This window comes from Zosterops lateralis (assembly GCF_965231275.1).
Source record: "Zosterops lateralis genome assembly, chromosome: 24".
Classification (NCBI taxonomy): Eukaryota; Metazoa; Chordata; class Aves; order Passeriformes; family Zosteropidae; genus Zosterops; species Zosterops lateralis.
Window position 1 is genome coordinate 3276559 of NC_139784.1, and position 21113 is coordinate 3297671.

Consider the following 21113-nt stretch of genomic DNA (forward strand, 5'->3'; position numbering starts at 1 on the left):
GTCCCCATGCTGCTCTGATTGGTGATGTCTGATTTCCCTGGGACATCTCTGATGGCAGTCAGCCCCTCTAATAAGAACCAGCATCTCTGCCTGGCCCTGGCCAGCTCTCCCCACTCCTGTCAGAGGACAGTGGCAGGGGGGACAAAAAACAAAAAGAAAAATAATCCAGATGGAACCAGCCCACATGCAGGGTCCCAGGGTCTCTCTCCAAAGGGCTCTGATGGGAACACATACCCCATTCCCCACCCTGTGCACTCTGAACAAGCCCAGATCTCTTTATCTTTCTGAAAAGATTGCGACAAAAATACAGAGAATGTGTCATGAAGCCCTGGCCAAGCCACAGTCAGGGGCAGTGAGAACAAAAGCAGCAAATGACACAGCTCCAGGTAGGTTGAGGTTTCCTGTTTCAGCTCCACACAATATATAAGAGGTTACTATTCTGTACCTGTCTCCTGCCTGGCCACAGCAACTGGTTTGGCTCATCAGGACAGTGGTAGAAGATGCTGCTTCTCCTTCTGCTCACAAGTGCTTTTGTCCTTGTGCCCTGCACTGGGGCTGGTGAGTACATAGAGATGGGATTTGGACAAGAACATGCAAGGGCACAGATAGACACTGAGTAGTCAATCTCGGGCAAGGTTCCTGCCTCACCTTCTCTCCTATCTCTACTCTCCTACTTTCCTCTCTCCTCTTCTCTCTCAGCTCAGACTGTGCCTGAAACCAGTGAGGCATTACAGGCACTAGAGCTGTGCCCTCAGATGGCATTTCAGTCCCCCAGAGCCAGGTGTGGTCAGTCCCCCCAGACAGTGCTGCTTGTCTTTCTCTCCACTGTGCACCAGCAGTGCTTTGGACAACCCCAGGCAGGAGGGTTGTTGGTATCACTGGCACAGGACATTAGAGGGTGACCCTCTCCCTTCATGCAGCCCCAGACTTGACAGGAGATAGCAGCATGTGTCATATTAACATTTCCCATCTCTCTTCCAGCAAGGATCATTGGTGGACGGGAAGTTAAGCGCCACTCCAGACCCTACATGGCTTTTTTACATGTTCAAAATGGCTCAATACAAAGTTCCTGTGGAGGGTTCCTGATTCGCCCAGATGCAGTGCTCTCAGCAGCTCACTGTTTGGATATGAAAGGGTAAGAGCCTGTCTTTCTCGTACAGGGGATTTTTGCCAGTCTCACATAGTCCCCAAGGATCTCAGTGCTGGTCTGGGCTGAAACAGTGCCCCGTGTCTCCTCAGGCAGAGCAGGGATCTCTGGAGCTGAGCTATCCTCTGTCAGCTGCAGGAATTGTCTGCCAGGGGCTGTTCCTTGGGGACAGGAATGCTCACGGTGGTCTCCAGGGTGATGGTTCCTACCATGGCTTTGAGCTACTGCTGGAGAAGAGGGTCCAGTGTCTCCCCTTCCCTACTTCCCTTGGTCTGCAGAATGGGGCAGCTGCCCCCTGTGTCAGTGTGGGGTGAGGGATCCTCAGCTGGATTGTGGAGGGAAGCCAGGTTAGAGAGGGCAAATTGCTGAGACCTCCTCTCTGGGGAGGTTTATCCCACCAGCACCTCCCTCCAGCCACGTGCACTGGGGGCTGTTCCTGTGCCCAATGCAGCTGTTGTTGGTGTTTCCTGGCAGGAAATTGATGATCACTGTGATTCTGGGAGCCCACAATGTCCATGACCAAGAGTGCAGCCAGCAGAGGATCCATGTCAGACACTGGGTAATCCACCCCAAATATACCCGTGATACCATCACAAATGACATTGCGCTGCTGAAGGTAGGGCCCAAAACATCTCCCCCTGCTCACCTCCTCGAACCTTTGGACTAGTTCCCAACCCCTTGCTGGCTCTAACCCTATGTTCTCTCTGTCTGACAGCTGGAGTCAAACGCCTGGATCAATAAAGATGTGCAGCTTATCTCCATTCCCAGGAGGAATGAACATGTGAGAGCAGGAGCTGAATGTGAGGTGGCTGGATGGGGCCAGACATCTCTGACAGGGAACGGGAGTAATGTGATGAGGGAGGTGAAACTGAAGGTGCAAAAGGAGGAAATCTGTCAGCAGGTATTCAGAAGCTACCAGCCTCAGTCCATGATCTGTGTTGGTGATGACTACCATAAGAAAGGATCTTACAAGGTAAGTGCTGTTTTGGGCTGCAGGCTTGAGAAGAGGTTGGGGCTGGACAGTGAGCTTGGTTCTCAGGTGAAAGTAAAAGGACACCAGAATGAAGCAAGAACTTCAGAAAGATGAGCTGAGCGCACTCACAGAAGCTCTGAAGCTGATGTGCTCCCTGAATTGGGGTGCATTTTCCTGGCTATCAACATCATTTGCTTTATTACTTCCCTTCCCTTCTTTTACCCAGCCTTGCCAGTGCTTCAGGGTGTAAATTCTTTGTGATATCCTTGCTAGGATGGCTTAGGTATTTCCCCATGTCTAAAGTTCTTTTTGAGCTTTTGAATTTCAAAGAGCCTGCAAGCCTGAGGTGTTTCATGGGTGGGCTTAGAGGAGGAGTGAGGCAGCTACAAACCCTGCAGAGCTGGGTCTGGAGGGAGGGAGGTGGTGGAAGAAGAGGTTCTTCACATGGAGGGAGGGAAGAGGAAACTTGTTCTTGAAGGCAGGAAGAGCTGAGCTGTGGCATGTCTGACCCTTGTCACTCCTTTCCTGACACAGGGTGATTCTGGTGGCCCATTGATCTGCAATCAAAAGGCTCATGGCATTGTTTCTTATGGACCTGAAGGCTATGTCTTCCCTGAGGTGTTTACCAGAATCTCCTATTTTGAGCCCTGGATACGTAAGCAGCTGAGGAAGTTTGCACTTCAAGAGCTGCCTGGCTCTCCATCCTCTGACTAAAATGCTCAGTGCCCCTTCTCCACAATGCATCAAACACCTCTTGGTGCTCTGAAGCTCCCAGGGGCAGCTGAAGTGGAGTCAGAGAAGACCCTGTGGTACAGGCACAGGCTTTGGCACTGAGGAGAGTCTCCGTGGCAAGGTGAAAATGAAGGTCCCAAGTCCACGCAGCTTCCCATTGTTCCCCTTCTCCCATTGCTGCTTCAGCTCTGCTTTCTGGCCATCAATAAAAGCATATCCAAATTTGTTTGTGTCTGCAGCTTTCTTGGGATCTGGGTGCAAACCCTGAGTGTGAGAATGAGGAGATGACAGTCTCTGGGAGAACCTGAGCCAGGCTGTAGGTGGGACATGCAGTACAGGTCTGTCCCCAAATGCTGCAAATGCTCCCGTTGTCTCCAGCAGCCTCTTGCAGTCAAACCAGTAGGTTGATCCAGCAGCCTCTACAGAACATTGATCCAGCCCTTCAGAAACAGAGGTATCTCCACAGGTAAGGGGAGATGCTGTGGGTTTCTAGTACCAACTTGAAACCCTCTTAGAATCCTTAGCCACACTAAAGACCAGCCAGTCTCGAGTCTCTTTTCAATGTCCTTGAACGTCAAATGAGGCCTTTTCTTTACTGCTGTAAAATGATGCTGTAAAATGTGGGTTGAACTCTAAATTTTCTCCCTCTGGATCAGCTGAAAAGACATGACTGGGCCAGGAGGTGCCCTTGTGGTGTGGTGATGTGTTATGCATTAAACACAGTTTTGTTTAATTAAAGACAGTTAAAGAGGACTATGGAATATTGCCCTGTCAGGATCCTTAGAATTGTTTGGAAAGGACAGGCACCTATCAGGGGCAGTTCATTCCTATTGACATGTAGTTGGACCACTGAGAAAGAGGAATGTGACTTTTGGCAATACCCATATAAAGCTGAGATGGTGTTTGAGTCACCCTCTTCCTTCCCCAGGGGCCACCAGGGAACACCATGGGCAGGAGGGGCCGGTGCAGGCTCCGCTGTGCCAGGGCGGCCGGGCCCGGCCGGGCCTCCAGAGCCGCTGCCCTCAGAGGAGGCAGGGCTGGCTCAGCCCCTTTTCCCCCGGCTGCCCTCAGAGGAGGCAGGGCCAGCTCAGCCCCTTTTCTCCCGGCTCTGGTGCTGCAGCTCGGCAGTTCTGGCCTCGTGGCAGGACCATGGCAGAGGGTGTTATAAATGGGCGGAGATAATATTTTTCTCCTTAAAAGGCCTTTATTAATCAGCTCTTACAATGGTGGCCCGAGGGGTTTTGGTAGCCCGGTTCGCCTTTGAGGAGGAGGGTCTTGGTCAGCTTTGCAGCAGGAAGTTCAGCAGGGCTGGAGAACTCTTCCCTTGTCGGGAGTCTCCGAAAAGTTCTGAATTCTGTTTGTTTGCCTCGGGGTCTCACTCTTGGTTTGGTACTTTTAAGTTACAGTGAGTTACAAAAACTGGACCAATCAGTTCCACTGATGTTCTAGGGTATTTACAGCCCAGTATTTGTTCTTGTGGGTTTAAATCTTACTTAGGTTTATTTTTATAAGGTGTTTTTGGTGTTAAAAAGGGTCCCAAGATGCACCTGGGATTTCTAATCTGCATGTATGGGGTTGCCCCGGGGGTGCAGGGGCTGCAGAGGCTCTAACAGGCTCATGGCAATTTCGCCGGGGCGGGTGTCCCGTTGGCAGAGACATGCTGCTGCGGCGGCGGCGGCGGTGGTTCTGCGGCTGCCTGGCGGCGGGGGTTTTCCACGCCTGAGCTCGGGCCGAGGTGGGACGGGGCTGGCTGCCCCGTCGGTCTGCGGCAGCAGCTGGCTGCTCGGCGGCAGTCTGGGAGCGCGGCTCCAGCGGCGGTGGGGCAGCCCGGGGCAGACCCACGATGGCGGCTGCTGCTGGTGGGGATTGCAGGGACGCCGGGAGCCAGGAGCCCGCGGCGGCGGCGGCGAGCGGGGGTTGGGGCCGGGGCGGCCCCGCTCACTCTCAGTTTCTTTGGCGGCTGGGGTCTCCACGGTGGGCATGGAGGAGCGGCAGCACCGGGGAGCCAAGTGGGAGCCGCGCGGCACGCCAGCAGCCACGGGGGCTCTCCTGTGGCCTCGGTGGCGGGCGGGCAAGCTCCCCCTCCCCTGGCCCTGGCGGCGGGCGGCCCGCTCCTGTGTCTGGGGGGGAGGGCAGGCTCCCCTGATGATGGACGACCCGCTCTGGGGTCGGGGGTGGGGGTGAGGACCGCAGGCGGTCTCCAGTGACCAAGCAGGCCCCCCCCACTGCCCCCTCAGGGGGACCACGGAGGTGGCTCTTTACTGTTACATTACAATTTTATAATTTAAGACTATTACATTTAGATATTAATACACTTATTCTATGACAATCAAGGGTTTCAACCCTTCAAATTTTTAACATTTCTAATTTTCATTTTTATCAAGGGGACCAGGCTGTGGCCGGGCCGTGCCCTGGCCTTGGCTGCCGGCGCTGCTGGCCTGGCTGAGGATGGGATCCTTCTTCCCCGGGCTCCAGGAAGGGGCTCAAAACGAGCCCAGACCATGAGCTCAAGGGTGGAAAAGAAGGCATCCACCAGCCTCCCCCACAGGCTTTGAGATCTTTGCAGCTGCCCCTGGAAGAGATCACAGAACCACCACAGGCCTGAGCAGGTTTGATCTCTTTCCTGCCAGCAGATGGAACGTCCAGAGCCTTGGCCCTTCCCAGAGTGAGAACAAAGCAATTGAACTACAAAAAGACACAGCATGAAATTGAAGTCAGTCAGCAGCAGCTGGAACAAACAGGATTCAGATGGGTTCAGAAGGTGTTTCCTTTTCCCTGTTCATTGTTTTGCTTCTCCTACTCCAGAGTGTTTTTCTCACCACATGCAATCACTCCCTGCATCATTCAGTGCTGTGAAACCTCTACTAGCCCTGTCTGTCCTTCAGGCTGGTGCCCTGATGTCACTTGTCTGCTCTCTGATGCTGGACTTGTGTAGAGAAGAGCAAGAGAACTTGAAGGGGCCTGCCAGGAAAGATGGGGAGGAACTCTTCATCAGGGAGGCTTGGACAGGATGAAGGGTATCAGTTTTCAGCTGAGCCAGGACAGGTTTCCATCAGATCTTAGGAAGAAATGCTTCAGTGTGAGGGTGGTGAGACAATGGAAGAGGCTGCCCAAAGAAGCTGTGGGTGCCCTGTTATAAATGCAAAGGCAAGTTTCAGGTTAATAAATGACAATTTATTAATAACAGAATATCGAGCACCTGAAAAAGAGAAAAACCACAATAATAGGAAATTGTCAGCGCGCGCTGGGTGGATAGAGGTCCGCACCGATGTACCAGACGCCCTAGTCCACGCCAGTGCAGCTCTCAGTCCACCGTTTTATAGGAATTTTCTGCCCTTAGGCAGTCCAGGTGTCCAAGGTGGGTTGAATAGTCCGGATTTCTTTTCGATGGCCCTCCCGGACCTCATCAAGTCTAGTTGTCTCATTCCGGGAAGGCTCCTTTCTTATGTCAATTCCAAGAGTCTGTCTTATGTTGATTTCATTCCGCTTGTGGCACCAGAAGGTTGAGGAAGGAATTTCTCCTTGCCTTGGCGAGGAAGTGATTCTTATCAGGGTTGGCCAGTGTCTTTTGTCTGAGTTGATGACCTTCGTCCTGTCTTTGCAACTGAGATTAGCAGGCTGAGAGAGAACGGTTACCCTTCTATTGGATTTTACAATTTTACTTTAGCTTTGTTTCATTATACATCGAATTATTATTTTATACACGAATTTTTACCCTATTTTTATCACATGCCCCATCCCTGGAAGTGTTCAAGGCTGGGTTGGACAAAGCTTGGAGAAACCTGATCCATTGTAAGGTATTCCTGCTCATGTCAGGGGTGGAACAAAATGAGCTTTTAGACCCCTTCCAACCCAAGCAAGTGGGTGAATCTATAAAATGGAGGCTGTAGAAGGTATGAAGATGAGGTTTTGCTGTGACGGGAGCAGACTGGGTGGGAAGACTCTCGCTGAACTTTCCAGTAGTGGTCTTGGTTAATTCTCCTCTGTGTCACAGAAACCTCTCCAAGAAAATAACGAAAGCCCAGAGAAGGCTGCAACAACAGCCCTAATCTGAGATCACCCTTTTTTTCTCCAGGTGCTCTGATCTCAAGATTGTAGAAAAGGCTTCTTCCTTGCTGGCACCACCATATGCCCCTTCCTTCCTCAGCCACGGGGCAGCCAGCAGCAAGCAGGTGGCTTCTACTGGCCCCCAGGGGCTGCCGGGCAGGACACAGGTAACTCTGGGAAGAAGGGCCATGGCACCAGAGGAGCAGTGGATTTCCTTCAAGGATCTCAGCATTTCTCCTTTTCCCCCTCCTGCCACCCTGCAGGATTCTTCACAACCACAATGCTGCTTCCTCTCACAGCATCCCACTGGATCCATACCATGTGTGGGCCCTTGGCCCTTTGGCCCTGGCAGCCCTCCAGAAGAGCCTTTGGGAGGCTCTGAAATGTCCCCTCCCAGAACTTCTGGGGGTTCCACACTGACTGTGGCCCTTTGAGGAGGGGAGGGCAGGAACTCTCCAGTGCTCTCTTTGCAGGACATGGTGGTGGCTGTGGAAGAGGCTGGCAGGGAGCAGGCCTGCAGCAGATCCCCGCTGTGGGGCAAGGACGGCGGCAGCTGCTCTGTGGACAGGGCAGACTGTGAGCAGCCTGCAGAGAGGAGAGGGGACCCTCCCAGCTGTGACCACGCTCTAGTGGATGGGGCAGCTTCAGGAGTTTCCAGCAAGAGTGTGCAGTGTGCTGGTGCCCCCAGGGCTGCTGAGGAGCAAAGCCTGCTGTGGCACAGAGAGACAACGGGATCTGTGCTGGGCAGCTACGACCTCCGCAGCCGCTTTGTGCAGCACACTGAGCACCAGTCCCCGCCAAGAAAGAGGAGGAGGCTGACTACAAGTCCTCCACCTTGTGACCACAGCCCTGATGACAGTGCAGGGCCAGTCTTGAAGAAGGCTCCAGTACTCAGGGATGCTCAGGAGCAATCCCAGTCGAGGGGGAGAGAGTGGAGAAGATGCCCACGGTGGGGCTGTGACTGCCGCGGCCACTCTGTGCAGCACAGTGACCACCAGCCCTCTCTGGGCAAGAGGGACAGGGACAGAACAAGCCCTCCATGATGTGACAAACCCCCAGAGGATAACGCAGCCTCAGGGCCCTCCAACAGCAGCTCCAAGACGGCTCCTGTGTCAGGGCTGCTTGGGATCCATCCCGGCTCTGGCTGAGGGAGCTGGGCTATGACTTCCGCAGACGCTTTGTGCAGTGCACAGCCCATCCCCCTGCAGCGAGGAAAGGAGGGTTTCCATGTCCCAGAGATGTGTGCCAAAGTCAGGGCACTTCAGGGGTGCTGCACTCAGATTGTGGCCCTGGCTGAATCATCATGGAAGATAAGCACTGCAAGTTTTAGCCACGGTCCTTGTTTTCCACACGTCTTCTCCAACATGAGGGAACCATTTTGTGGGTTTTTGGGGCTGTTCACCGGCTGCTCACCCAGTCCGCATTCAGGAGTACTGCTTAGTACCTTTAGATCTGCTGGGCTGAACCTCAGGCAGAAGTGTGGCAAACGGCGTGGAAGAAGAAAGGAAGACTCCCCCCTGGGCAGTAACCAGGTTTTATTCCACCCAGAGGGCTGCCCACATAGGAAGTGAGGTCTTGCCCTTGGTTTGAGCTTAAGTAGAAGGGGTGTGCAAAGGGGCAGAGGGTGATCTCAAACCAATCCCAGAGAGAGGGGAGTGATCCAGAACAGGGGACACTTAAAACACAACAATAAAAGACGGAGGAAACCCGAGAACTTGCCAAATCACCCTGCAGCCTCACCAGAATTTTCCAGGCTTTGGGGCAGAATGGCAGCGTGATTGACAGGACCCACCAAATGGCAAAAACCAAAAAGGAGGTTTGATCATGGGGATACAGGGACAAACCATTCTAAAACAGGTAAAATAAGCATGCAGGACTTGGCAACACCCCTTCTTTAAATGGCTGATAATGCCATTAGCTAGAGTAAAAGGCTTTAGTTAGAATTCTTGATTACACAGGGTAGATAGTTATTGCTACTAATATAACACAGTATGTTAAGTAGAGATTGATATTACCCATCCTTGAGCAAGAAGGGTCTTCTATTCTTAGTGTTTAGCTGTGTTTTTAGTGTTTAGCTGTTTTTAGTGTTTAGCTGAGACCAGCTTGACCAACGTATCCCACCCACCACTGGCTCTGGAAACGTCAGGATAAATTAAGCTCTCTACTGCTAATTTTAGTATCAGAAAGCATCATCACTTTATTGCAGTGCCCCTCTAAACATGCACACACTCTTTTAAAACTTTTCACTATTTATACATTTTAGCAAACTGGTTTGGGGAATGTCTGTATAAAATAATTTGTGCTGGGAATTAAGAAATATAAAAATAAGATTTCACAAGTGGCTATGAGGAAACTTGATTTACATCTGTAAGGGAACAGGCATCTCCAAGGAGGAACCACAGAATTTGCAACAGAAAAGGAGTTGCAGCCACGGAGATTGGCAATCAAAGGTGCTCAGTCTAGGTTATGCCTGGGTGATTGAGATCAGATATGCATCCACAACAGGACACCCCCAATCCAAGACTGATCAGATCCATATTGACTTCCCATATTGAAATCCCATCAATTCCTCCCTCTGCCCAGAAAACTATTCAGGAGAAGAGGAGTCCCAAAATAAGATGCCTGAACATGAAATCTGAGCAGAAGTGGACAAAGAAACCCAGCCTCGGGGAGAATAAACTGTTTGTAAACTGCACTTTTGGTGGCGGGATTTGTGAACGAGGCGGGAGTGGTGCAATAGAGGCCTGTCCTGCATTCACCCAACTTCGATCCTGGGTTTGGGGTTGTCCTTTTGTTGTGGCTTTCTGAGTTTGATGTTATGTGAAAATAATTTATTTATTTTTCATATCCAGCTGTTTCATTTATTACAAAACCAATAAATTATTGGTCATTGGCTATAAATTGCATAATGCTCTTCATGAATTAGTGTTCTGGTTTTTATTGGTTATTGGCTTCTTGCTTCTCATGCTAATTACTCCACATTTTCAGTCCTTTTATTATCTTCTTCTCAGATAGAGAGAGATATCGTGTTTTAAACCCAGATGGAAACACAGCACCATGCAGCTGCTTGCTCAACCACCTCTTCTTCTCCCCACCACAGTGGTGGAATGGGGAGATTTGAAGTAAAACTTGTGTGTCAAATTAAGAATTTCTAACAATTTCGTACAATTTTCTAATTGTAAAGTCCTTATCCTACGCTTCAGCCCCAACTGTCCAGAGCAGCCCCAATTGCCCAGAACAGCCCCAGTTCCCCAGAACAGCCCCAGCTCCCCAGAGCAGCCCCAGCTCCCCAGAAGAGCCCGGCGCTCCTGCACAGTCTGGCTGGGGAAGGTCAAAGCCACCCCAAGGAATGGCTCGGCCCGGGATGGGAGCAGCCCCCGGCCCGCCCCACGCAGAGCCCCAGGGACAGCTCTGGGAGCCCCCGGGCTGGGGAGGGCAGAGGGCACGGAGAGAAGGAAAACTCCCAGCGCTTTGGCTCTGGAGCAGCCGGGGGAACTCCAAGGCCCCCCGAGCCTCCCCGCAAGTGACCCAAATGGGCCAAAGCCGCCCCAAAGCCCTCCCGGCCGGGCCAGGGCGGGGCGCGCCGCCCTCAGGCGAGGCCTCCTCAGCACGGCCGGGGCTGCCCGGGCAGCGCCGCCTGCAGCGGCCACAGCGGCCCTCCCCGCGGGGCTCTGGGGCGGCCCCCGGCAGGGAAATTCATCCACAAACGCCGGCGGATTGTGGCCAAAAAGGAGACACAGGAGTCCTTTTACTTTATTCCAATCAAGGGAGAGGCCACGGGGCGTTTCCCCTGGGGTCTCTCGAATTTTGGAGGACACAAGCTTCTATTTATTCCAATTTCCCGGACACATTTCCCTCCCTCTTTCCCCACTGCCTGAGGTACTTGAGAGTTACAGCCTTCCCGGAGTGCCTAAGACATAAAATTCCTCTTTAATGTATAACCCCCCTTTAATTTTAATTCTCATGGAATTTATGGGTTTTCCCATTGTTTCTTTCATCTTTCAAGATCCAATTTCATTTGTCAGCAAACCTCCAGTTTGTTTGTAAAGGCAAATATCTTCTTTTCCATTTCTACCAGTGTGTTCTTTCGTCAATGGATAATAAAATAGATTGACTCCCCAACAGGAGGGAGTTTGGTGGGCCCTGGTCTCCAAAAATCCATCCTTGCTGTCGGTGTGTGTTGCTGCCTCGTGACAGAACTCGGCAAAACTTGGTGCAGGGCCCAAAGCAGCCAGTTCAAGTGGGGGTGATGCCTTTATGTGTTACCTAAAAACAGAGGCCAGACAAAATTAAGACTTCTCTAGAACAGGTACAACTAGCAACAAACAATTACAGAAACTCCTCTTGAAACATTTGAAAACAATTCCCCCTTCTATAGCTTTGAAACAGATACAACTAACATCAAGTAATTTCAGGAACCCCTCTTGAAACATTTTATAACAGAAGGAGTAAATGTGAAGGTGCTCAAAAGCTGCCCAGGAGAGGCAGCAGCTGGGTGTGGGCCTGGCAGCCGAGGTTCACCCAGCACAGCCTCTGGAGGTGCCAGTGCAGGGGCTGCCCGTGGGTGTACCTTGAGGGCAGATGAAATTCACTGGGAATGACCCTGTGAGAGCTTGGGTGAGTCTCAGATGTGGGCGCTATTTTGCGGCACACACAGAGGACAGCAGGCAGCAGCAGATCAGAAATGGAAAGCTTCTTTATTTTCTGACTCCATCAACTTATATACACTTTGTACAAAAGTCAAAGATTGGCTAAAAGAGGTTAACAGCTCATGAACCTCATTGGTCACCCTTGCCATCAATCAAGTTCCTCCTCCCAGAGGAGAACTATGCAAACACATTCATAAATTCTAAAAATACATATAGTTTACATGAAGCTGCGTGAGAATCGTGCTGCGAATGTTCAAACATTTGAAAGCAAGAAAATTCAGGGAGACATCTCACCCTTTTACCATTAAAAAAAAATAAAAGGAAAAAAGAAAATTAACTTTTTTTTTTTAAATGTTAACATAAATAAAATTTTAACATAAATTTCTGTTCCCATGGAAGGGCCATCAGAGTGATCACCCGTGTCATCATCATCAGAGTGATCCCTCAGTGGTTCCTCCACTTGTGTACCTTCATTCGGTCACGGTTTCTTGCTTTTCACATGACAGGGTTAATAAAATTCTGTGGCACCGGTAAGGTGCTCAATGGCATGCAAAGCCTTTGCCAATTAAATTTGCGGGGTTTCACCCTGCGTTCCCCGTTTTTGTTTTTGAAGAACCAGGCCTCTGTGGCACAACACAGGTTCCTCAGCAAATGGAACAAAACAACATTGCTGACTCCCTTCAAAATTGAACAACCCAACTCTGTGCTGGGTTGGCCACAGAAACGGAATCCGTGATTAAATGAAAAGGTTTCTGGGAAAACTTTGGAAATGCCAAGACAGCAGCCCTCATTTCAACCAAATGGATGCCCATCCTCATGAGCTTCCAAAACTTGTCCCTCAAAGCCATCCTTCCAAGCAACAATGGCCTACCTCGTCCTCCCCAAATCGTCTGTAAACACAGTGGGTCCTTGCACTGGCTTCTGACTATTTTTGGGCCGCAAAAGAGTTCAAAGAATTTTGCCACCTGCAATTGCTCATGGCTCCAGAGCATTTGGCAGAGAAACATTGCTTGCAAAGCTCCAATCAAATTTCTCCCCTAATACCAAGACTATGAATTTTACAGAAATCTGCACCCATCAAATTTGCAAGCACTGTTGCCTGCATGTAATTATCAGTGAAGTGATGAGGTCATACAAAATGATCGCCATCTTTTGTGGCTGAAATCGAGCAATCAGCTCAAACAAATTTTTTTATTGTTTTGTTTTGTTTTGTTATTTTTTTTCAAACAATGTTTTTGCCCCCTTGTGACAGATGGGGCAGAGTGACCCATTCCAGAATGTGCAAGGAATCGGACATTCATCAGCCAATGATACCTGTAGGATAAAAATGAATCACAAGCAAACAATCATTCAGACTCACAATTGAGGATTGGCCTTTTGAAGGTCTTCTAAAAACCTCCATTCCCCAGAGTTCTGTTTTGATGCAGAACAAAGGAACCCAGGACTGGTTGAAGGTTCCAAATGACCCTGGTCCAACAGCTACTGAACCCAGTCATGAAGGGCAACAAATGGGTCTTGAAAGAGAGTCCATTCCAGATGCCAAGCGGCAAAGGAGAAAATCGCAATGTCCGCTCCAAATCATTCCAGGACAGTCTCTGATCAGAGCAACAGTCCAGTGCACTTGAGGCACTCAGTAACTTCAGAGTAGCTGCCATCTCACCACCAGCTCTTTGTCCTGTGAACAGAAGACTCAAAACACAAACAGTTCTGGTCCCTTCAGGGACAATGACAGGGAGAGGTGGGTGTGGGACTGAACTTGCCCAGCAGACCTCCATTGGCTGTGGGGATTGGGAAGACACTCGTGTCTGAGTGCCCTTCCTCTTTGTGCCCCACTGCCCATTTCCCGAGCCCAACAGAGGCTGGCCATTCACATGAATTGTTGTCTTGCAAACATTTGCCATGTGATTTGGTCATTCACACCATCCACAAAGAAACAAAGGAGTCCCTTTATGCACTCTCTTCCTTTTTCTCCTGCTGGCCTGAGCATTCGACGAGGCATCATTGGCCTCTGAATCCTGTCCCGTGGGCTCCACAGGGACAGATGCGAGAGCCCATCTGGCAGCACCTGCAGAGCTGGGGAATCCATCCCTGCCCTGCTGGAGGCACCGTGCTGAACCACGGCTGCCCACAGCATCAGCCTTGGTTTGGACATCATCCGAAACTGAGGGAGACCCAACACCCCGGGACCCTTTGCCGTGGGGGGGACACGCACCTGTCACCAGCTGTGCCATGCTGTCCCTTTAAAATGAACACCGCAGCACCTGCAGCCGCCTTCAGATTGGCAGCAGCTGCCTGGGCCACACCACCACGGCCCTGCACAGGGAAAGATCGCAACGATGGGAGTGTGTCTCAGGGAGCCTCAGCACTGCCAATGGCCGTCCTCACAGGCGCGCGTGATTCGGGGGGAGAAGAAATCACGGGAGAGGTGCTGCAATTGGCACAGGGAGAAGGAGGGCTGGGGAGGGGTGATGACCTCCCAGAAGAACTAGCTCGCCCAGTTCACTGGCCGCCCGAGCGCCAACCCGTTCCCATATTCCTCAGTGGAGCTGGGTCACGGAGGCTCCAATGCTAGCCGGCCACGCTGCCCGCTGCAGGGGTGTTCTCCCACTCTCAAGAGCCATGGCCCCTCATGCAAGCTGGGCAGGAGGGGCCACCCACCCCGGACTGGCTCTTCCACTCTCCAGAGCCATGGCCCCTAGCATGGGCTTGGCCAGTAGTGCCACCCACCCTGGACTGACTCCTCCACTCTCCGGGGACGCGCTGCCCCCCGCACGGGCTCGGACAGCCGTCCCAGGGGGGATATTTCACCCTCCGGGGCTGTGCCCCCTTCCGCAGGCTTGGTGAGGCCTGCGCTGCCTTTGTGTGACCCATGGCTGCTTGCCAGGCTGCCTGGAGCTCCACGTGTACTGCAGGTCGCTGCTGCAGGGATCTGGGGCCGCCCCGCCCAGCACCCCTGAACGGCGCAACCCCGCGCCATCCTGCTCCATGGAATAGCCTGTTGGAATCCCACAGTGTGGGCAGTCTGCCAGCACTCCCCCATCTGGATCCAAGAGCGCTCTTGGTGCTTCCAAAGCTGGGAAAGCACAGGGCGGGGGCAAAGCAGGGGACGTGACCTTTCACCGCTGCCTCCGCCGCTGTGGCACAGGACTCAGGGGCACTGATGGTGCCAGTCCTGCAGGGATGCAAAAGCCCCAAATTCTCCCACACCCCAGCGCCGACACAGCGTGGGTGTGGGTGGGGTCTGCTCTGCAGAAGTACCCGTGCCCACCTCAGTGGATGGGCTGAGGGCAGGCAGGCCTTCCACACTGCTGTGCTTGCGAGGGACAGGAGTTGGCTGTCCCACCAACATCGCAGGTGTGCAGAAGTGGGGGGCTGAAGCCTCTGCACTCCAGCGGCGTTTCCGCAGGACAGGGATAGGAGTAACATCTCCAATATCTCCCCTGGCATCCAGCCCAATGAGGCTGGAGCTGTCCTCACAGATCTGAGAACCAGGAGGCTGTGATTTATGCAGCACCCTCTCCAGCCTTTTCCAGGTCGTTAACAATTCCAAAAACTCGAAACTGTGATCTGCAATGAAAAACTGAAGCAAATGGTCACCCAGGGACTCCCACTCTGCTGTAGAATAAGCTTTTTGAAAGATGCAGAAAACCCCATGAGTTCTAGCATAATAGAACAATTGTTGGAGAGCACCTCCAGGAACGGGGGCTCCCTCCCTCTGTAGGACCTCAGGCCAAAGGTCCAACATGAGGGCCTCATCATCTTCTGAGGAGGAAGTAGTGATCACCATCTCTTACCACTATTACCTCAGGCACACAGCAGGCTGTAGTCTTTCACTGGCACACCCAACGTGCAGTTCAGACATGGACAGGGTCACCAAATGCGGGCGCTATTTCGCAGCAAACACAGAGGACAGCACGCAGCAGCAGGTCAGACATGGAAAGCTTCTTTATTTTCTGACTTCATCAACTTATATACACGTTGTACAAAAACTAAGGATTGGCTCAAGAAGATTGTGACCTCATGGACCTCATTGGTCACTATTACCATCAATCAAGTTCCTCCTCCCAGAGGAGAACTATGTAAACACATTGATAAATTCTAAAAATACATATAGTTTACATGAAGCAGTGTGAGAATCATGCTGCGAAGATTCAAATACTCAAAAGCAAAAAAATTCAGGGCGACAGTGGCTGCAGGGTTAATTGCTGAGGATGTGCTCTCCTCCCAGATGTCAAGTCTGTGCTCCCAGCTGGTCCCCCAGGCACTTCCTGCAGTGAGGGGAACGCCCAGGTGACAACAAAAACACCACAGACTAAAGAGGGAAAACTCCTGCTGTTACCTTAGAGAGCAGGGGGCATTGCTCCTGGCACTCTGGTTTTCCTACTGAGTGGGCTGACAGGACAGGCAGCCTTCCTCCAAGACATCTGAAGTTACCTTTAGAACAACTCTAGTTCAGATGAAAGCCAGGGAAGTTCAGGCTGCAGGAGGCTTTGGCTCATATTCACATCCATGCCCAGCTGTCAGTGGGAAAGAAATACCTCCAAGAGCCCAGCTTTGGGGAAAGCCCTCCTAAACAGACCAAGCACAAGCAGTGAAAGGAAGACCTAAGCCAACTCCTGTCCACTAAAACACCCACAAAACCAAAGAAAGCAGCACCAAAGTAAACAAACACTTCTGTCTGTAGGCAGGCAAAGGAAGAAGGAATAATTCAAGGCAGAAGTGCCCAGAGAGAATGACAAGGAAGTGCAGAGGGTGAAGCTCAGGACCATCCCTTCATGACTCCCATGGCCTCGTTCCCCTGAGGGGTGTTGCTGTGTGGGGGATGTTCAGGCAGTGCTGCACCAGCTCTGTGGTTTCTCACTACCCAGGACAGGAAAGTGAGGCACTGAAGGAGACAAGAGATCAGCCCACCACAGAGGAGGGGGGGGGGGGGGGGGGGGGGTGGTTAATTCTGTGTCCTTCAGACTCAGCACCTCTTACCAAAGGGGCCACCAGCCACAGCCCGACCCCAGCAAATCTCAAGGCACAAAATGCATTTTGGCATCAGGAATGTATCCATAAACAGGCACAGAGGGGGAAGCACCTTTGGCTCTGTACACACAGGGACCACATCCACAGAGCTGGCACACAGAGGAGGACACAGCCTCAAAGCAAGAGCAGTGCCACAGCTCTGCCAGTCCCCCTCGGGCTGACTCTGCCTGGTCTCCCCTTCAGGCTGTAACTCACACAGGACATCTGTGACTCACATACATCTCCTGTCTGTGGGTTTCAGGTGCAAGCTGTGGATCTCAGACCCACAGATGATTTTAACACACAAGAACAATCAAGAAACTCCCAATATTCACAGGCATTTGATGGTCTGATGTAGTTAAAGGAGATCTTTCTGGGTTTGACAGTTTCCATTAATATTGGAATGGAAGGACACTTTGGGAGGGATAGATCTATACAGCCTGTGCATGACAGATAGAGAAGGACATGAAAAACTCCCTGCAGTCTCTAACAACATACATTCACACTGGTTTTCTTAACTTCTTAGATCCATGTGGCTGAAGTGGAAACGACCTAATTCTGCTCTCCAAGCCTATATGCACGTTTTAGACTATTGCTGTGATCATTAGCTCTTTGTTAAAGTCAACAACAGTCACAGCAGCCCCTGTTTTGCTGACAGTTAGTCTTTTATTCCCTAATTCAGAGCACCTCTCAGAAACAACCCTCAATTTACATGATTCGTGTGTAGTGGCTCTGAAGCCACTTACTTTAAGTAAGTTTTGGCATTAGGACTCCCTTGGATTTTTTTAATACAGTCACAATAGACATTTTGAAGTAAAGTCTCCTACCTCCAGCAATTCTGCCATTCACTGCCTCCAAAATGGGCGGTCCAGATTTTGATAGAAGAGTATCCTTTGTTTTCTTACATTAGGAAGGCTGTTGGGCTGATGAGTCCTACTGTCAGTTTACACTGCAGATTAAAGATTGTATTTTAAATGCAGATGATCTTCTGCCACAGCTGGAATAATCTCTTGACATTAGCACAGGGTATATACCATAGAAAATCAGCCAAAGACTCGCCTCAGAGAGAGGAAGAAAAGGAATTTGTTACAGTTGAAACATTTGTTTCAACTCAGTTGAATTGGCTGCAGCTGAAAAGGTAGAGACCTCAATGCATCTCTGCCCATGAAGGGAACAGCTGAGCTGCCTCTTCCACCTGGCTTCACCAGAGTGTCTTGAAAGCCCTAAATCCCCTACAGGTGGGATTGATTGAATCTGATTCCAAAACTGTCAGGGATGGTTGTTCAGAGCTGTGCTCCCTCTGTGGGCAAGTGTTGCAGTGCCTCCTTGTGTTGCTCACCACGGCCAGCCCAGACACTGCGGCAACACCGGGGCTCTTGTTGCACAGAGCAGGGTCACAGAGAAGGCGAGGAGTAAAGAAGGGACGGGACTCTCGTGAAGGTCAACCAGACGGGTTTATTGCAGTGGGGAGCCTGCTCCCAGGTGGTGCCTCAGGAGAGACCCCGAACCAGCAACTTATAAAGGGGGGTGGATCACAAGGTAGAGCAGAACATACAACCAATAGGAACAGACCAGGGAGTGGCTCAGGGGATGACAATCATAGGAACAGCGAATAGCGTAGAACTGGGAGGGGAACCACTGGACCCTGGCCGGTCACCTGAAGCCTCTCCTGGAACTTTCCAGGCGTGGGGTGAGGCTCCAGAGTGACTGGCAGGACCAGCAGGTTATATAACATATGACTGGCATTTAATGAACAAAGGGAAGAAACCAACATAAGGTAACAGGACGGGGGCATAAGATTAAACCATCAGAAACTAAACTTAACAGAAACATCGCCATAGAACTCGAACATCTCCCAAACTCCCACAGGCAAGGGGTGGAGGAAACAATGACATCCTTCTAACAGCCCTGAGAAGCTGTTCTGGATGGCAGCCTTCCCTCCACCTTCTGTAAAGTGGTACCAGAGGGACTTCACACACAGGCATCTCCTGTCTTACATGTCTAAGGCTGTGAACTCTGCATCCTCAGCAGCTGCTGGCTGATTGTTAACCTGAAAGGTCTCAGCAGCAGCTGGGAACATCAAGGGATGAGTGACTCCAAGGACAGAATTAGCCTAATGTTGTCTTCTGCCTTTGTATAATTGGGCTGGGTGCCTTTAGGGGCAGTGCTGTCTCTGCTAGGAGAGTTTTCATTCAACTCCAGCCACTCACAGTTCATTCTTCAATCTTAAGTGACTGTTGTCAAGTATGAATCCTTCCTTCCTTCCTTCCTTCCTTCCTTCCTTCCTTCCTTCCTTCCTTCCTTCCTTCCTTCCTTCCTTCCTTCCTTCCTTCCTTCCTTCCTTCCTTCCCCCCTTATCAATGCAAATACTGGTCATTTCCTATCAATTACAGTCGGAAAAAAGTTCCAATCAAAGAAAAATCAGATTTGATTGGAATTGCACAAATTAAATCTCTACCTAGTACCAACCTAAACACAGCTCTGAGCAGCATCACCCCCTGATGTGGTCAGAGACAGCTGGTCTGGGAAAAAACTGACAAGAGAACCAGAGAATGAGGACCAAATTTGCATCAGAGGCAAAGGGATCAGTAACAAACAGGAGATTGAAGTGAGGGGAGAAATGAGGTTTCTTAATTTAATGACTGAATCTTAATTTCACAGCATTTGCTTCTTATCCATACATGAGAGGTTAGCAAACAGAGATTTCTTTTCTGTAGCCATGTGATGGCAGGAAAATGCTGGTGATCTTCTGAGCCAACCCCCCTGTGTGGTCAGCAGAGAGGAAAAAACACTCTAAGGATGGAATTCCTGTGAATTTTCTAGATCTCCTACTACTTCTGAAATTGTACCTTGAAGGCCTGATTCTGCCTTTGGTAAATGGGAATGGCCTCCTTTGTTCAGCCCAGAATACCCATAAAGAATCTGTCTAATATTTCTGGGTTTGAAGTTTTCTAATATAAAAATCAGAGTTTCAGGGAAGAATCCACAAATCATTGATCAAATCAACATTTAGCCTTAGGAGAAAATATTCAACATGATTATGTGGTCACTCTCAGGGTAGTGGCCAAGATTTTCCCTCCTTCATCCAAAGATTTACTTTTTAAATATTTTTAATTATTTTTTTTACTATATTTTTTCATTTATAAGACAGTAAAAAAGACAGAAGGAGCCTAAGTACATTACGGTAATAGGCTAGAAATAAATTGTTCTCAAGATATTCCTGTGCAATAAGAAAGCAATGTAGTATGGCTGTGCCCTCACCTGAAATACTGAACAGGTTCATATCCCTGCTGGGGCTGCTGGCCTGGGATTCTCTGTCCAAGCACTGAAAACAAAGATTGCTCCAGAGCAGTGCCCTGCTGCTCATGGCAGAGCCTCCACCCATGCAGGGATCCAGCTCCCAGAATGTCACCCCAATTCTCCATCCTGCCCACTCCCACCTGCTGCCCTGCAGCTGGATCACACCCACCCTGTCCTCTACCCTGGGCCATTCAAGCTTTTCTTCCACAGATACTCTGGCCCCTCCACTCACTGGGATAACCTCTCCTGCTTCTGCCTCTTTCCTTCCTGCATTTTATCTCTCCCTATTTTGCACAAACCTCCTTTCTCCAGGATATCCACAGTGCTGAAGGCAAGGCATGGCTGGACCTAAAGGTCCATTCATACCACATTGATGTCAATCAGATTTACACCACAGAGGGAAATCTCCATTCCCACCCCAGCTGAGGCCACCTTACTGCAGCCCTGAAGGGGCTGATTACACACCATGACTGGGACAGGCAGAGTCACCTCTTCCTGTGAGCCAGTCACACTCTGGCTCTGGAGGATTGCTGCTTCTGCTCTGCAAGCTTTGATGGGAGCTCCTGCCTTCCCTTCCACCAAACAGGTGTCAGAAGCATCCCCAGGACACATAATACAGTCCATTGTGTTTTTAGAACACAGGGGAAGGGGCAGTGCCAGTGTGCTCTAGAGGATTTCTTTCTGGGCTTTCTCTAGACCAAAGCCATGTAAAATTGGGAACATCCTGCAGGTTTCAGTGCCTGGGCTCACAGCCAAAGGAGGGTCAGGGAAACAGGGGCTGAGTCCCTTGCACGTGGTAACACTGGAGCCAGAGGTCCCAGGGAGGAGCCAGAGAGGCCTCAGGCAGGGCTGCTCCCTTCTCATGCAGACACTCTGAGCCTGGTCCTCACCTGAGCTCCAGCTGTGTCTCAGCCAGGCCTTCACCTGCCCAGGGCACCTGCTGATCTGGACCTGGGCCCACAGTCTGACTCCCCAGCTGCACCTCAGACTTTCTCCTCCCCATGGACTGGTCACATCACCTACAACACCAGTGCCTGAGGCTGGGAGGCTGCCACTGGCCTTGTCCCCATGCTGCTCTGATTGGTGATGTCTGATTTCCCTGGGACACCTCTGATGGCAGTCAGCCCCTCTGATAAGAACCACCATCTTTGCCTGGCCCTGGCCAGCTCTCCCCATCCCTGTCAGAGGACGGTGGCAGGGGGAAGAAAAAACAAAAACAAAATAATCCAGATGGAACCAGCCCATATGCAGGTCC

The 21113-nt window shown here is 50.9% G+C and overlaps 1 protein-coding gene across 2 annotated transcripts; it reads left to right on the forward strand.

The window, feature by feature from the left end:
• Nucleotides 1–444: 444 nt before the first annotated feature.
• Nucleotides 445–3002, forward strand: LOC310918697 (cathepsin G-like). 2 transcript variants are annotated; one of them, XM_083877643.1, is made up of 5 exons: nucleotides 445–558; nucleotides 982–1135; nucleotides 1622–1763; nucleotides 1863–2120; nucleotides 2655–3002. In XM_083877643.1, exons 1-5 carry the CDS (start codon nucleotides 501–503, stop codon nucleotides 2832–2834), a joined length of 792 nt encoding a protein of 263 aa, XP_083733769.1. In that variant the 5' UTR covers nucleotides 445–500; the 3' UTR covers nucleotides 2835–3002. The 2 variants fall into 2 exon arrangements, with proteins under 2 accessions (XP_083733769.1, XP_083733770.1); XM_083877644.1 differs by having other exon boundaries at nucleotides 2739–3002.
• Nucleotides 3003–21113: the final 18111 nt, after the last annotated feature.